Source organism: Malurus melanocephalus, unplaced genomic scaffold (assembly GCF_030028575.1).
Source record: "Malurus melanocephalus ecotype Western Australia unplaced genomic scaffold, MMel_1.1 scaffold_286, whole genome shotgun sequence".
NCBI classification, from domain to species: domain Eukaryota; kingdom Metazoa; phylum Chordata; class Aves; order Passeriformes; family Maluridae; genus Malurus; species Malurus melanocephalus.
Window position 1 is genome coordinate 10,176 of NW_026623518.1, and position 16,506 is coordinate 26,681.

Consider the following 16,506-nt stretch of genomic DNA (forward strand, 5'->3'; position numbering starts at 1 on the left):
AGCAGCAAGAGCACTCCCTGGTGCCAGCTGGGCTGCACACACACCTTGCGGATTTGGCTTTTTGGGGTAACAAAGGAGGGACATCACTCTCAACCCCTTTGCTGGACAGTGCCTGTGATCCTGGATCCTCTGCCTGGATCGAGTTTTGGTCCTGGGATCAAATGGTGACACAGCTCCCTGAAGTGCTGAAAGCACCATTGTAATTTCAGGCAGAGGCACCTCTGCTGTGCCTCAGGGTGCTCCCTCTGCCTCACTCACCCACCAATTCACACCTGCTGGGCATTGAGACCACACTCATCCTCACCACTGCTCATCCCATGCCCCACACTGAGGAACCATGGGCCGCTTGACCACCACCATGACTCCCACCTCCTTATTCAGCTCCTGGGTTGTCCTGAGGACCTTTACCCCTGGCAGTACCCAGAAATGCCCTGCTCTCCACAGCAAGTGAATTTCATGGTAAGCCACATAGGGAATTTCATGGCATAGCCACATCCAATCAGTCTGGATTCTACCCTGTTTCATTTATCACGGTTGCTGCTTTCCATCAGCTCTGACCAGTGCTGGGGAACGGGGGAGGTTCCTGGAGTTTGGCCTTTGTGACTCCCATCCCCAGCAAGGGCTGGAAGGAGGATCTGGGGAGTTACAGGGGTGTCCAGCTGACCTCGCTCCCCAGAAGGGTTCCAGAGCAGATTGTCCTGAGTGTGATCACCTGGCACATGCAGGATAACCAAGGCACCAGCCCCAGCCAGCAGGGCTTTAGGAAAGGCAGGTGCTGCCTGACCATCCTGATCTGCTTCGATGGCCTGCTGACCGGCCCAGTGTGTGAGGGGAAAGCTGTGGAAGTGCCTACCTGAACTCCACCAAAGCCATTGGCAGTGTCTCCCTCAGCATTCCCTGGAAATGCCGTCAGCCCAGGCCTTGCRCAGGTGCACTCTCAGCTGGGTTAGGAACTGTCTGGATGCCCAGGCCCAGAGGGTGTTGGTGAGCGGTGCCATGTTCAGCTGGTATCTGACCACAGGAGGTGTTCCCTCAGGGAGCAGTGCTGGGCCTAGGCCCGTTTAATGCCTTCACTGATGAGGGGATTGAGTGAACCCTCAGTAAGATCACAGATGACACCAAGTTTGATGGGACACTTGACCTGCTGGAGGGTAGGAAGGCTCTGCAGGGGGATCTGGACAGGCTGGATCAATGGGCCCAGGCCACCTCTGCAGCCGGCCCAGGGAAAGGCCACAAAGCTGGTGARGGCCATGGAGGGTAAAGCCTGTGAGGAGCAGCTGAGGCAGCTGGGGTTCTTTAGCCCAGAGAAAAAGAGACTCTGAGTGATTATTTCCCTTGTACAACTCGCTGAAAAAGGGGATGTAGCCAGGAGGGGTTTGGCAATTTCTCCCAAGCACCCAGTCAGAGGATGACAGGACAAGRCCTCAACCTGCACCAGGGGAGGTTCTGAGGAACATCAGGAGGAATTTCTTCACAAAAAGGGTGAAATGATTCAACACTGGAATGGACTGCCTGTGGAGGTGGCACAGTCTCCATCTCTGGAGGTACTGAAGACTGGATGTGACACTCAGTGACACGGTCCAGTTGACCAGCTGGCGATCAGCCAAAGATTGGATCTCAGAGGCCATTTCCAGCAGAAATGTTTCTGTGCTTCTCCCAGCAGCCCAGCTTGGAAATGAGCAGAGGGCTGCCCCAGCYCCACAAGCATCCTGCCAGGCACCTTCCATCGGTGATTGCCTCAGTTTCCTGCTGAGCCTGCTGGCCATGGGCAGTAGGGATACAGCCCTTTGCTGAGCCCAGAGCTGCTCCATGCCCACGCTGGGGTGGGAAGCACCTCTGTCCCCTGGGGAGATGCAGCTGCACTGACACAGGACGGTAACTTTGAGTTTGCTCTGTGTCTGWCCATCTTTGAGGAGAGTTTCGGGGCACCAGTGTGTCACTGGCAGTTTAGACACTAAGGAAAAGTGATTTTTGCTGGGATCTGTGAGGAGATGCGGGGAGCTAAACTCACTTCACTGCAAAGTGGGTTGGACCTTGCACCTTGCTCAGTCTTTTTCCAATAACACCAAGGATTCAGAGTCCATCAAATAAACACATTGTCATGTGCTGTTCTGGAACACAAGGAAGCAACAAAATCAAGGCATTGGCATTATTTGGCCTCCGCTGGGCAAAACTGCTTTGGTCAATGCAGGAGTAACTTTGGCTGCCCACTAGGAAGATAGCCAGGGAACTGATTGCTGGGCTTTGCCATTCCCTGGGCAAAGGAGATGCCATCTTTGACTGCTGGTTTGGACATATGGGAGCTACTGGATCTCTCTCGTGTAGGCAGCAAATGCACCGTGTGTGGTTCTGCACGAAACACATTGTGTTTGTGGCACTGCCAGGCCCATCTCCAGATGTTTGTCCAGGTAAAATGCCCATCTCTTCATCTCACCCTGCAGGRACAGGCTTTTTCCTGGGAAATGATGATCAAAGACATGAGGGTCCTTCTTGAGTCTCACAGGAGGTCCTGCTGGRAGTTTCCTGTCTTCAGCTAAATGGCAATCTAGAAAAAAGGAAAATTCCTACTTTCATTAATCTAAGCACTTTATCTTGCTGGGAGCTATTAGAAGTGAGGAAAGTTAAGTTCATCTAAACCCAAATGTCTATTTCTTRTTTCTATATCCAAAGTCAGRCTGACATTAAGTTAATATTAGATGTCTGCTTAACCAGCTTACCTCTGRATACAAAGSCCACACTTTCCTGYTATGAAAGTTTTAGAAGATTAAAYCTGCTTAAATTTCTGAGGAACTACTTATGTATTGTGTTCCTGGATGGGATCCCACGAAGTTATACTCCATGTGCACAAGAGCAACCAAACTTATTCAGACTTACTACTCAGCCAGAGAGTTTCCTTATTTTTCTTGTATTTACTGTTGCTCTTGGTTATCATCTGGGTTATGCTCCAATGGTATTTACAAACTCAGCTTTCACACAGTAACTGTGCAAATATTGGAAAAAAACCCCAACCAAACCCAAACATATGAAGTGTTTTTGCACTTTCAAATGTATCCTTTCCTGGTGGATGGCACTTCATTTGAAAGTGGCTCAGTAAAATTGTGCAGTTGATTATTTCTATCTGTGTAAACATCAGATCCATTCTAAGGAATACTCAAAGGCCGAACGGGAGCTGCTTCTGAGAGTCCAGGTCATGTTTATGTTTCCTTTGAAAATAACAACTACCTCAGCAAAAAAAGTCAGATTGTACTTGACATTATTTTCAAGGAACTGCTAATTTGTGACTGATTGTAATGTGAAAGCTTCAAAATGCTTCATACTCTGGCCACCAGTGTGTCACTGTCAGTTTAGACACTAAGAAAAAGTAGTTTTTGTCAGCATCTCTGAGCAGAGGCTGAGAGGTGAACTCACTTCACTGCTGAGTATTGATCCTGCAGCTTGCTTATTCTTCTTCCAGTAATACCAAGGGTTCAGATTCCGTGAACTGAATATGTTGTCATGTATTGGCCCTAAAGAGAAGGAAATAATGAAATCAAGACATTAGCATCTTTTAGCCTCTGCTCGAGAGAGCACCTGGGCAAAGTTCCTTTGGTCCATCTGGGAGCCAAACATTGCTGTTGGGCAAGTTTTCTAAGGTTACATTATGAGGTGTCACCTCCTTTGATCTCTGAAGAACAACTTATCTGTTGTGTATCTGGGTGGGTTCCTGTGAGGTTACACTCCCTACACTGAGGTTCTCACTTGCTGTACTTTGGCAAGCTGTCCCTTGCTGCTGAGCAATCCACTTTGGCACAGAAATATCAGTCCTGCACCTCTGAGGGTCAGGAGGTGAGGAGGTGTTCAGGAGGTGAGGTGTTCAGGAATGCTGCTGCCCAAGCACTGTCCACACATCCAGGGATGCTGCAGAGAACATGGATACCCTGGCAGTGCTTTTAGGGGATACAAACTGAGCTTCCAGCATCACCCAGGTCAGCCACCCACCCACGATGCTCCAGGCTCTGGATGGTTTTTCTGCAAGATCAGCCTGTGAAGGTCTGATACACCAGGAGGTTTGGAAACTCCAGACGGCTGATTACAATGAAGAAGGAAACACCTCTTGGCAGACCACATCCCTGAGAGAATTAGAGACACAATATACCCAACAGGACTTGTGATTTGGAGCTGCTCAGTGGATGCTTGGACAACAGAAAGGAGCAGTTAAATCCTGCCTTGAGCAGCTGTAGAATGCCAGTTATACCTGGTACGAAATAAAAATAAATTAATTCTTTTTCTTGTCATTGGAAAGGCATGAGTGAGGAGGAAAGGGATTTTAAGTAAGCTTAGAGAAGTCCATGACAATAGCAACTCAAGATTTTGAAGTGCTTTACCAACAGCAAGTGAAACACACAGATCTCTGGCAGGAGTAGCAGGATGCAGGAAAATGCAAAGCAGCTTGTCCAAGAGAGGAGAGGAGAGGGAGAGGGAGAGGGAGAGGGAGAGGGAGAGGGAGAGGAGCACAAAAAGCACACAGACTTGCAGGCTCTGTCTCTGTGTCCTACCATTCATTCACTAGAAAAAAAAAGGGCGTCTACGATACAGCTTTCCAAAAAAATTTAAGTGTTAATTCCGAGCTCCATGGATGATTTCTTACTCATCTGGTGTCAACTGACACATTATCTCCTCCTCTGTACACATCATATATAAGGATTTCAAATTTCACAATGAAAAAAAGAGAAAAAAAGTAAGATCTAAATTTTACTCTTAAGGCAAACTCTCTCTTAGGGGCATAGTAAATACAAGTTTGAACTAGCACTCGCTCTTCATCTCAGAAGGAGAGGGAACACTGAGTGCAAACTGTGAGGCTATTAAATGTAGATGTTGGAGAGGTTGTGGCTTCCTGCATTAATATGTTGCATAGTATATTTTGTGTATTATCTGTTCAGCTGGCAGATTTCACTGCAGGCAGATTTGAAACAAGTACCCAAAGAGCTGACATACACACCACAGAATCTTTAAGGGCTTCCATTTAATGCAAACATGACTTCTCTAACATGTGCAAACTGTAGCTTATGTGTGAGCAGCTTTGCACTTAGACAGACAGGGCAGTGGCTGGTCAGGCCCTGGAGAATGTCCACAGCTGAACACAGCAGCATCCAGAGACAGCAACTTGCTGCACATGAGTGAGCTGGGCTACCAGAAGTGCTACCAGCACTGTGCTGAGCTCAGAGTAAGAGATCTGGCCTTCCAAGAGCACTAAATGCATTGCTTGATCCACAACCTTTCAAAATGCCTTTGGGTTCTGGTATAAGCTCTGCTGTGCACCTGTCATGGTTCTCAAGCGCTCATCTGAAAACTCATCTCCCTCATCATCAGTGTGTGGAGCAACAAGCTCCAGAGTTCCTTAAGTGGTGTGGGGTGGAGGTGCACAGTGAGGCAGCCCCATGCAGGGGTCTCCAGCTTCTCTGGTGTCCCAGCTCTGACCGCAGCCAGCAGAGCTCCAGACCTGCCTCATCTGCATAAAGAGATGCACCCTGGGCCACTGCAGCTGCCCTGAGGTATGGAGAGCCCCAGTGGGGCTGGCTGATGTGCTGCAGGATCCTGGGCAACAGCCACCCCCACCTGGGCCAGCAGCCAGAGGCCAGGCCCATTCCCCAGGGGCACTGCAGGGGCTCTGCACACCTGAGCACAGGGACACCGATCCCAGCGCAGACACGGGGCAGTGCCCACCAGCACCGGGGCATTCTGCTCCTTTGTCTGCAGCTGCCATGGGCACAGCAGCAAGAGCACTCCCTGGTGCCAGCTGGGCTGCACACACACCTTGCAGAAGATTTGGGTTTTTTGGGGTAACAAAGGAGGGACATCACTCTCACCCCATTTTTCTGGACAGCACCTGTGATCCCAGGTCCTCTGCCTGGATCGAGTTTTGGTCCTGGGATCAAATGGTGACACAGCCCCCTGAAGTGCTGAAAGCATCATTGCAATTTTAGGCAGAGGCACCTCTGCTGACACCTCTGCTGTGCCTCAGGGTGCTCCCTCTGACTCACTCACCCACCAATTCACACCTGCTGTGCATTGAGACCACACTCATCCTCTCCACTGCTCATCCCATGCCCCACTGCTCCCTCTTTCCACACTCTGGAACCATGTGCTGCTTGACCACCCTCATGATTCCCACTTCCAGGATCAGCTACTGGCTTGTCTCAAGGACCCTTACCCCTGGCAGAAATGTCCCGCCCTCCATACCAAGCTTCTGAAACACTCAGGAATCCCAACAGAGGAAAGAAAACAGTTTAGTCACTTCAAAATCCCTTTTTCTCCAGTGCTGCAATAACAACGGGTAATGAATTTCCCCGCACTTCCTCAATTGCTTTCCTGGGAAAGAAACTCAAACCAAGTCAAATGGATATTTGACATCAAATAATTGAATAAGAAGGGAGAGTTATCAAAAATGGAATATACAGCGGGAATGCAAAAACCCCACCTAAATCATTGCTAGAATCCTTTGGAAAAATACAACTACTACTTGAACTCCTGGAGAAGGTCACAGTAAACGCTGTTTGGGAAATCTTACATTCTTCCTTGTTGGAGATGATATAAAAGCACCCAGTATCAGACTGCAAGGGACGTGTTTGAGAGTTCTCTGCCACTTCGGAGCAGAATCCTGTGCCGCTCTTTCTCACGGTAGGTTGGTTTCTCTTTATCTGATATTAACTAAGAAGTTAAAATAATTATATGCATTTTAATTTTGTGGATGGGATCCTGCAAAAGAATTTTTCTAGAACTTCTCTGCTTGATTTGGGATATATATATGACTGCACTTTTCAGAGAGCGGTAAAAAGTCACCAGTTGTGGTTCCAGTTCTCAGTTTCCAGCTCATTGGTCCCCACATTCCTGCTCCAGGACTGGTAAAGAGAAAAAGGACCAGATCTCTAGGGTCAGAGCAGGGCTGTGTGTAACTCAATATCCTGAATCCAGTGGAAATGCAGAGGTGAGTGTCAGGGAGAATAGAAAAGAGCAAATGTGCCAGATGACTTGGGAAGCCTTCAGCAATCCTTAGCTCAGACCCTTCCCAGCCAAAGGTGGCCTTTGTGCTTTAGAGGCTGTGGCAGCTTCTGTCCCATGAATCCTTTTATTTTCCTGTCCTGCCTGCCTTATTCCCAATGCTCATGATGTTAAGTCACTACATCGAGTGTTCAGCAATGCAAATTGAAGCATCACTGCTATCCCAAAGCATGTGGTGCCTCTGAAAGGAGACAAAGCCCCTTGCTGGGCTGCCAGCATCACAGGGAACTGTTTTGTAAAAGGAATGCAGAATGCCAACTGCTGAAAATCATGTCAGCACTGAGAAACACAAGATAGGACACATTGCTGTCCAACAAACAGAAATTCCTGCAACAGTGCCTTTGACTGTACAGGATAAAGAATCAGCAAAGCTGAAGAGGGGGATCATCAGGAATGCCATGCAACCATGGGAAGAGCTGCCCCTCAGTGCTTGCATGGCAGCAGCCATTGGGCTGAGAAGATGGAGCTGTGATCCCCCGTGCCTGCTGCTACCATCTGCTTGGCCCCTTCATTTTCTCTCTCCACGTCTGTGCAAGTTCAGAGTCTGGGGTTGGGTGATGTGGAAATGCAGGCTGAGCAGCAGGACATCCATTGCCCTGTGTCAGCTGAGAGGCAGGGCCCCAAGTGACCATTTGGGGTTCAGTGTTGGTCTCAGTGGAAGCGCTGCGTGTCTGGGTGAATGCAGTTGGGGCCAGAAACACTCAGGAAGTGCAGCATCGCTGTTCTTTCCCTGCCCAGTGCCCCATGAGAGTAAAGCCCAGTTCAGCTTTGCAGGGGCTGAGCAGGATCCATGCCCAGCTGCAGGTGCCTGCTGTGGGAAGGTGCTCAGAGCAGGAAGGAGGTGGGAAAAGGTGACCTTGTCCCAAGGTTGTTCCTCAGTTCCAAGATAACCTTGCTGTGACAATTGATTAGGAATGGAGTAGATTTGCTTCCTTCCTCATACAGGTTGATTTCCCCCACTGCTGACTCCTCTGGGAACCTTAACCCTGTGTTATCTTTCCCCCTTCGTGTCCTCGTCATTTTTCCTTATCCAGGAGAAGTTACTCCTTTCCTGATCTCTCACAGTCCCCTCCTCTGCCAGCTGTGTCTCCCCTGCCACAAAAAATGTTCCAGACCATGACCAGCTCTCTCCAGGCTCAGTGTCCCTCTGCATTTGTCTTCCAGGGAACAAGAGCCATTCACCTGAAATCCTCCCACGATGCTGTGGCTGCTGCTGCTGCAGGTGTCGGCGAGCTGCCTCTGGCTGGGACACAGTGAGGTGGTGACATCCTTTGAGAAGTGTCCTCAGTTTTTCTATGGGAAGACCCCCCCAAATGAAGCCTTGACTCCACAGAACGCAGCCTGGATCTGTCAACGCTACAACAACCAATATCACTTTGCCACCCTGTATGACAAATCCATGAGAATTCCTGTGTACTCTGCTTACATCTACCAGCCTGGACCTCTGCCTTCAAATGAATTATGGTTTGTTGAGCCCCAGGTGAGTGCCTCTCTTACAGCACATCATCCTCCGGCCACTCAAAGAATGGCAGCAGCATTTAAATAACCACTTCTATTTCCTCCCACCCCCCTACAAACATGCAAATGGAAACACTGGATTTGATTGTTTTCATTTAACTTCAAACACCTGCATCACATGATTCCTCTGATGCATCTGAAACATGAGCAGGAGGGTGAGATGGCTCATGTCCCAAACGTGCCCAGTTTCCTTCCATGACCTGACAGAAATATCAAATCAAATTACTTCACCTGACATTACAAAGGCAAACAGTTCCCCCTCCCTGTGCCCTGCTGTGGTGGGAGGCCAGGTGATGGGGAATCCAATCCTGCTGGGCTCTGATCCCCACTTTGCTCTGAGCTGTTCTCCATCCCTGACAGAGCTTATCTGCTCCCAGTGAAAAGTCAAATAGGCTTTGTGAGTGCCATGTGAGATGTGAGCAGAAACTCAGAATGGGGTGGGATGGCACAGGGACAAAGCCTCAGCAGGCACCAGCACTGGAGATGAGAGGGTCAGGTTAGCACTGGGGGGATTTCTGGAGTGACATTTCAGGCAGTGCAAAGTGAGGAGCATCAGTGTCACTCCAGTCAGAAGGGTGTGATCTCCATGCACGGGCAGTGGCCCCTGAGCACCTTTTGCTCCGGCTTGGTGCAGAAGGATCCAGCAGACACCCAGATCTGCACAAACTACAGAGCTCTCCCAAACATCCTTGAGATAAACTTCAGCAGAACAGGCCAGGCCAAGTGCAGAAGAGAAAAAGGAAATTACTTTCCTTCTAAGGACAGAGTAGCAGGAGGGAACTGAGGGGCAGGTGAGCCACAGAAGGAAACCATATCCCCTATTCTAGAGGAAGGCTAAATATGGTTCCCTTAAGATGAAATAAAAGATGTTGAAATTACGAAAAAAATATTCATTTCAGCTTATTATACTTAGGAATTTGAGCAAAGCATCTGCTCTTGCACCACTGCAGCCTCCACATAAGAGAGAGATAAAACTCTCTTTTCCTACAATCATAGAATCATAATGGTTTATGTTGGGAGGAACATTAAAGATCATCTCAATCCAACTCCCCTGCATGGGCCAGGCCACCTGCCACTAGACCAGGATGCTCCAAGCCCCATCCAACCTGGCCTTTTCCTCCCAGACAATAGACCCAGACCACACAAAAAAAATCCTTGATTTTGGTAACTTTCTTCAGAGGCCTTTTTGGAATATTTACTGTTATCAGGACTCTTTTGGAATTACATGCTCCTCTCAGAGCTGATAATTTCTACCTTCTTTCCAATGATATAATGATTCTTAAGAAAATGCTCCCTGGCCCAGATCAGCTCTGAGACACATTTATAGCACTGCAGTAGCAGATTTCATTGACATGGAGATTTTCTTTTTTTGCTTATTGAGCTAAATATTCATCCTTGAACAAACTGTAGCCCTCCCAGGGAAAGGAAACATCAGCTCCAGGACTGATTTCCTGACACACCTCCCTGTGGATGGGGTTAGAGGAGGCAACCTCAGGTGTTCCAAGAGTGGGGTACACCTGTAGCAACCACAGATAAAATTACAGAATCTCAGAATGGCAGAATCACAGCATGGGGTTGAAGGGATTCAGGGAGAGCCCTGGGCACATTCAGACAATGGAGACAGGAGGAAAGGGAAGCAGATGTGGCAGGGAAGATGTCTCAGCCAAGTCACCTTTCAAACCTAGGAGTGGAAAATGCTCCTTGTCTCATGCACCCAGCCACTGTCCAGCACAGGCTACAGGCTGGATCCCAAAGGTGACAAGTCAGAATGAGAGCAGTCAGATTCTGAGCTSCTTTCTCTTTAAAGCTCTTGTGTTCATGCGGGGGGGAGGGCACATTTATGATTTCTCTTAGGTTCATACATTTTCATGCACTGAGATGACAAAAAATGGGATCTTGACACCCAGAGATTTCTGCTCCGGACTAATTTGCTTCATTACCCGAATCCTTAGTACTGACACATTTTCCTCTTCTTTCCCTGTCAAGCTGATCACTCTTCCTAATAATATGAAAACAGAGGACTTCCTTGAACATAATTACACCATCGGTCCACAGCAAATAGGCCAGAACCAGGCTATCAGCGAAGACTACACCAACCTGGATGAACTGGTCCCTGGCCATTTGTGTCCCAGTGGCCACCAAAATACTGACGACAGCAAGTCAGCTACCTTCACCCTGACCAATGCTGTGCCCATGGACAGCACACTCCACAATGGTGTCTGGAAAGAGTATGAGAACCAAATGATGGCCCAGGAAACCCAGGACTGTACAACCACCTATGTCATCACGGGTGCTGTGCCTGGGAACAGCTCCATCGCTAGTGGGAGGGTTAATGTGCCCAGCCACATCTGGTTGGCTGCCTGCTGTCAGACCAGCACCACCACAAAGGCTTGGGCTTTCATTACTGAGGAAAACCATGTCCAGCTCCTCACACTGAAGGAGCTGGAGGATGAATTGTCCCAGCTCTATGGGAGGGGAAACGTTTCCCTGTTCTACAGGGATTGTGCCTGTTAACAAATTTCATCTCCTCAATGGAAAAGGCTCAGTGTCTTTTTCCATGCCATAGAATCACAGAATCACAGAATTAGTTGTGTTTGATGGGACCGTAAATTTCATTTCATTCCATCCCCTTCCCGGTACAGGGACACCTTCCACTATCCCAGGTTGCTCCAAGCCCCATCCAGCCTGGCCTTGGACACTTCCAGGGATCCAGGAGTAGCCACAGCTTCTCTGGGCATCCTGTGCCATGGCCTTACCATCCTCTCAGTACAGAATTCTCCCTAACATCTGTTCTAACCCTGCCCTGTGTCAGTGTGAAACCACCACCTCTTGTCCTGTCACTCCATGGCATTGTCCAAAATCCCTCTCTAGATCCCTTGTTGAACTTATAGGTAACTTCTAGTGCAAGGTGATCCAACTTCTCTGCAGACCCTTTTCTTGTCAAGGCTGAACACCCTTAACTGTCTCAGCCTGTCTCCAGAGCAGAGGTGTTCCAGAGCTTGGAACATCTTTGTGGCCTCCTCTGGATTCCACTCCAATAGGTTTGTGTCCTTCTCGTGTTGTGGGCCCCAGAGCTGGACACAGCAATCCAGGTACAAGGACAGGATCCTGGACAACCTGCTCTAGTTGATCCTGCTTGAGCAGGGGTCTGGACTAGAAGATTTTGAGATGCCCCAACAAACCCAAACAATTCAGTAATTCTGTGATCTTGGGATAAGGTTTTGTTTGCTTGCTGTTGAAACTGTACCTTGAGAGCAGTAGCTGAGGTATCAGACAAGCAGGATCAGTTATCAGATACAGAAAGCTTTGAGCAGCCAAAGCTAAATTTCTGTGCTACACTGTTTGGATTCCTTCCTTCTCTGCTCTGCTTCTGAGGCTTTCCTGCAAAATTATGGGAAACTGATTTGGGAAAATGTATTCAATGGTTGTAAAAGATCAATGTGTGCAACATCATTTCTTTCCAAAGAGCTCACAATAAAAGTTATTTGCTGCAGTGATGGTTTGCACTGTCACCTCATATATGAACCACAAGTTGTTTCTTGCTGAAATTTCCCCCAGCAGCAATGCCACAGAGCCCAGAGCATCCTTGCAATAGGTCGGGTGTCCAAATGCCATCAGAGGATGCTGTAACACCAACACAAGTGTCAGCATCAGACTCCAGTTATTTCTCATCTGAATGTGCATGACCAAAATTGACCAGGGTGCCAACAGCTCATACAAGCTGCGTCACTTCCAGAGGGGTCAGATTAATCAGAGACTTCTCAGCTCAGGAGCTGTTGTTCATTGTCTGACTGGGTCCCATTGCTCACCCAGGACAAAGCCCTTTGGGGGCTGCTCAGAAACATTGGGTTTGGTGAGGTGCACATTGAGGCAGCCCCACGCAGGGGTCTCCAGGTTTGTTGGTGTCCCAGCTCTGACTGCAGCCAGCAGAGCTCCAGGCCTGCCTCAGCTGCATAAAGAGATGCACCCTGGGCCACTGCAGCTGCCCTGAGGTATGGAGAGCCCCAGTGGGGCTGGCTGATGTGCTGCAGGATCCTGGGCAACAGCCACCCCCACCTGGGCCAGCAGCCAGAGGCCAGGCCCATTCCCCAGGGGCACTGCAGGGGCTCTGCACACCTGAGCACAGGGACACCGATCCCAGCGCAGACACGGGGCAGTGCCCACCAGCACCGGGGCATTCTGCTCCTTTGTCTGCAGCTGCCATGGGCAGAGCAGCAAGAGCACTCCCTGGTGCCAGCTGGGCTGCACACACACCTTGCAGAAGATTTGGCTTTTTGGGGTAACAAAGGAGGGACATCACTCTCACCCCCTTTGCTGGACAGCGCCTGTGATCCCAGGTCCTCTTCCCGGATGCATTTTTGGTCCTGGGATCAAATGGTGACACAGCTCCCTGAAGTGCTGAAAGCACCAGTGCGATTTCAGGCAGAGGCACCTCTGCTGACACCTCTGCTGTGCCTCAGGGTGCTCCCTCTGCCTCACTCACCCACCAATTCACAGCTGCTGGGCATTGAGACCACACTCATCCTCACCACTGCTCATCCCATGCCCCACACTGAGGAACCATGGGCTGCTTGACCACTACCATGAGTTCCACCTCCTGATTCAGCTCCTGGGCTGCCCTGAGGAACTTTACCCCTGGCAGTACCCAGAAATGCCCTGCTCTCCACAGCAAATGAATTTCATGGTAAGCCCCATTGGGCAAAGAATCAGTCTGGATTCTGCCCTGTTTCATTTATCACGGTTGCTGCTTTCCATTAACTCTGACCAGTGCTGGGGAATGGGGGAGGTTCCTGGAGTTTGGCCTTTGTGACTCCCATCCCCAACAAGGGCTGGAAGGAGGATCTGGGGAGTTACAGGGGTGTCCAGCTGACCTCGCTTCCCAGAAGGATTCAGAGCAGATTGTCCTGAGTGGGATCACCTGGCACATGCAGGATAACCAAGGCACCAGCCCCAGCCAGCAGGGCTTTAGGAAAGGCAGGTGCTGCCTGACCATCCTGATCTCCTTCGATGGCCTGCTGACCTTCCCAGTGTGTGAGGGGAAAGCTGTGGAAGTGCCCACCTGAACTCCACCAAAGCCATTGGCAGTGTCTCCCTCAGCATTCCCTGGAAATGCCGTCAGCCCAGGCCTTGCACAGGTGCACTCTCAGCTGGGTGCAGATATTGGAAAAACAAAACAACAAAACCCCAAATGTGTCTTTTTGCACTTTCACATGTATCCTTCCCTGGTGGATGGCACTTCATTTSAGYGTGGCTCAGTAAAATTGTACAGATGWTTATTTATTTTGGTKTAAACATCAGATCCATTCTRAGGAATACKCAAAGGCCAAACASKAGCTGCTTCTGAGAATCCAGAACATCTAAGCWAAAAAAGTCTGATTGTAMTTGACMKTATTTTCAAGWCACTGCTAATTTGTGATTGGTTGTAAACCCAGAGCCTCAAAATGCTTCATMATMTAASGAACCTTCCAAGGWGGYAGATTCATTTATTGATCAGAACTATGACAGAAAATTCACTCAAGATCAGCCTGATCTGTCTCAAATGCTGGAYGGATGGTTCTGCTGTGCCAGTGGGTTTSARGKGTTTTACAATCAGATGCYRAAGAAGTCCAGAAAATGCCAACATCATTCAACAGCAGTACTGTACCTTGGGAATGCAAATTGTCATCCTTTTGTTTTTCTTCTCTTGTGAAGTTACATTTTTCCCCACTAGCTTCACACAAGATTCAAACCCCAAAGCAAATTAAACTGTGTGATATAAATATGGTAGAAAAACCTACAAGCTCAAGAAGGCTGAACCARTGATTTCTGAGGTGGAAATAAACAGGTTGTACCACCACCATCTCTCAGAGAGAAAATGCCAGGGGCAGTGATTTATCTCAGTCCATTCCGTGCTGGTTTGTATGCAGGTGGAATTTAATTACTATGGCTACCCACAAACACTTGGTGTTTCTGCAAGTGTCTAGGTAAAATCTGTATCTTAGATATGTAAAAAGATTACTTTTTCTTTTTTTTTTTTTGAGGACTAAAAGAAATGAGTAGAAGGTTTTGCTGCTAAGTGTCTTCCAGTTCCAAGCATGAGAAGTCTTCAGACAACAGCAGTTTAAGAGTATCAGACAGATTGTGATTATCAGAGAGCACAGGTGAGGAAGGCAGAACTGATAAACTGATGATAATCTATTGACCACAGAGTTTGGGAATGCATAAGCCAGCTCYTGCAAATACAGATGCAGATCCTCCAGCTTAACACATCGTGTCCCGTTTCTTTAACAGCTGGAGAAAAATTGTTTTAGCAGGTGTASTACTGTGGAAAAAGAGGAAAAACAAGACTCAGGTCATAACACTGAGTCATTTGATCTGTAGAAATATATATAGAGCAATATATCTGTGTGTGTATAAATAAACACATGTGCACATACATATAGTACAGAATAATAGTATATTTATTACATATAATATATATATATATGTTCATTATTATATATTATTAGCAATAGGGTAAGATTAACTGCTCTCTAAAGGGGCTTGTTCCTCCCCACTGCCTGCCTCAGACACAGATACTTGTATTCAGCCTGGTGGAACTCATTTTACCAGGCTGAGCATGGCTAAAAAAAGGCAGAAAAATATCCAGACCTCACAAATTCCCAGTAATATAAGAACATGTCAAGTATTGTATGTTCTTGAGCCTGTCCTCAGATGCCTTTGCACTGGGCTCTCTCATGCTCTGCAGCTAYGAAAGGAGCTGTCAAATTAATCAGCTGCCACAATCTCCAGCATCCTTGTCTGAGCTGGAGGAATGATGTAGGATCTGTTGTGGAAAGGACTAATCCAGAATGACTGGGAAGAGGGAGTTGATGATGAATGCACATAAATAGTGAACCATTAGGGAGATGAGTCAGATTTTCAGCTTATGTGCAGGGAGTAATTGGGCTTAATTTCCAAGGGGAACAATTTGAGAAGGCAAAAAGTGTGCCTGAGCTTGACCCACCTGTGTGGGGAAGGAGCAGGGGGACATCAGGCGTCCAGCAAAGCAGTTCTGTTTGTGGGGGAGGTGGTGTGTGGGCTGAAATGACGGTGGCACTTTTTATTGTGGCTGGGTGAGTGGTCCATATGCACTCCTGGTCGTTTGGGAGGGGCTGCAGTTACATTGGCAATGCATCTGCTGCATGGTAGGAGGAGAAGTGGGTTTGGGAAGCAGTTTCAGGCAGGACTCTTTCCCCATCTGTCAGTGATGGGGTGCACTCCTCCTACCAGCATTCTGTGGGTGGAAAGTCACGCTGTCCCCATGAGAATTAAGCCATGACATCTTCTGCCTCTTTCACATGTTGGATTTGAGTGTCCAGGCTTCCTCCTTGTTTGCCACTGCAGGTCTTGGAGTTGCTGCTACAATCGGGTTTCTTCTGTGGCAATTCATTAACTTCACGAGTCTGCATCTAAACACCACAATTCCCTCAGAAGCCTTCCCTACAAGGGGAAAAAGACTTTACTACATGTGGGAAATAGCAGGTTTTCTATGGATTCTTCTATATTTACTATGAGATACCACAGGGGAATTTTTTGCAGATGACACTATTTAGGATCTCAGTTATTCTTTCACTTGTCAGTTACTATTTCATCTGATACTGGCTATTTCACCACTTGTTCCATCAYAGAGCCAGTAAAATGTAGATCATTCTTGACACTTTTTCACCTAACATATTTTCAGAAATCCTACAGTGGTAGGATGCAATCTGCATAATGATTTCTGCCTCACCATGGTTGATTGTCTTCACTAAAGCATGTTTCAAAGCATTGTTTATACTTTATATGGCTTTATCCAGTCATGAATTGACAAAAATCCACTTCTGATGTGCTTACATGAGGTTATCTATTCCCACTTTTCAAGAAAAATCCCCATTCAGCTAAGAAGCATCAGTAATTAGTAAGGAACATGAAGAAACCAGGATGAGGAAT

General features: G+C 48.0%; 1 protein-coding gene across 1 annotated transcript; it reads left to right on the plus strand.

Annotated features, from left to right (window-relative positions):
- The first annotated feature begins 8,168 nt into the window (after positions 1–8,168).
- On the plus strand, positions 8,169–11,070 carry LOC130579665 (endonuclease domain-containing 1 protein-like). The gene is made up of 2 exons (XM_057376621.1): positions 8,169–8,518; positions 10,543–11,070. Exons 1-2 carry the CDS (start codon positions 8,237–8,239, stop codon positions 11,068–11,070), a joined length of 810 nt encoding a protein of 269 aa, XP_057232604.1. The 5' UTR covers positions 8,169–8,236.
- Positions 11,071–16,506: the final 5,436 nt, after the last annotated feature.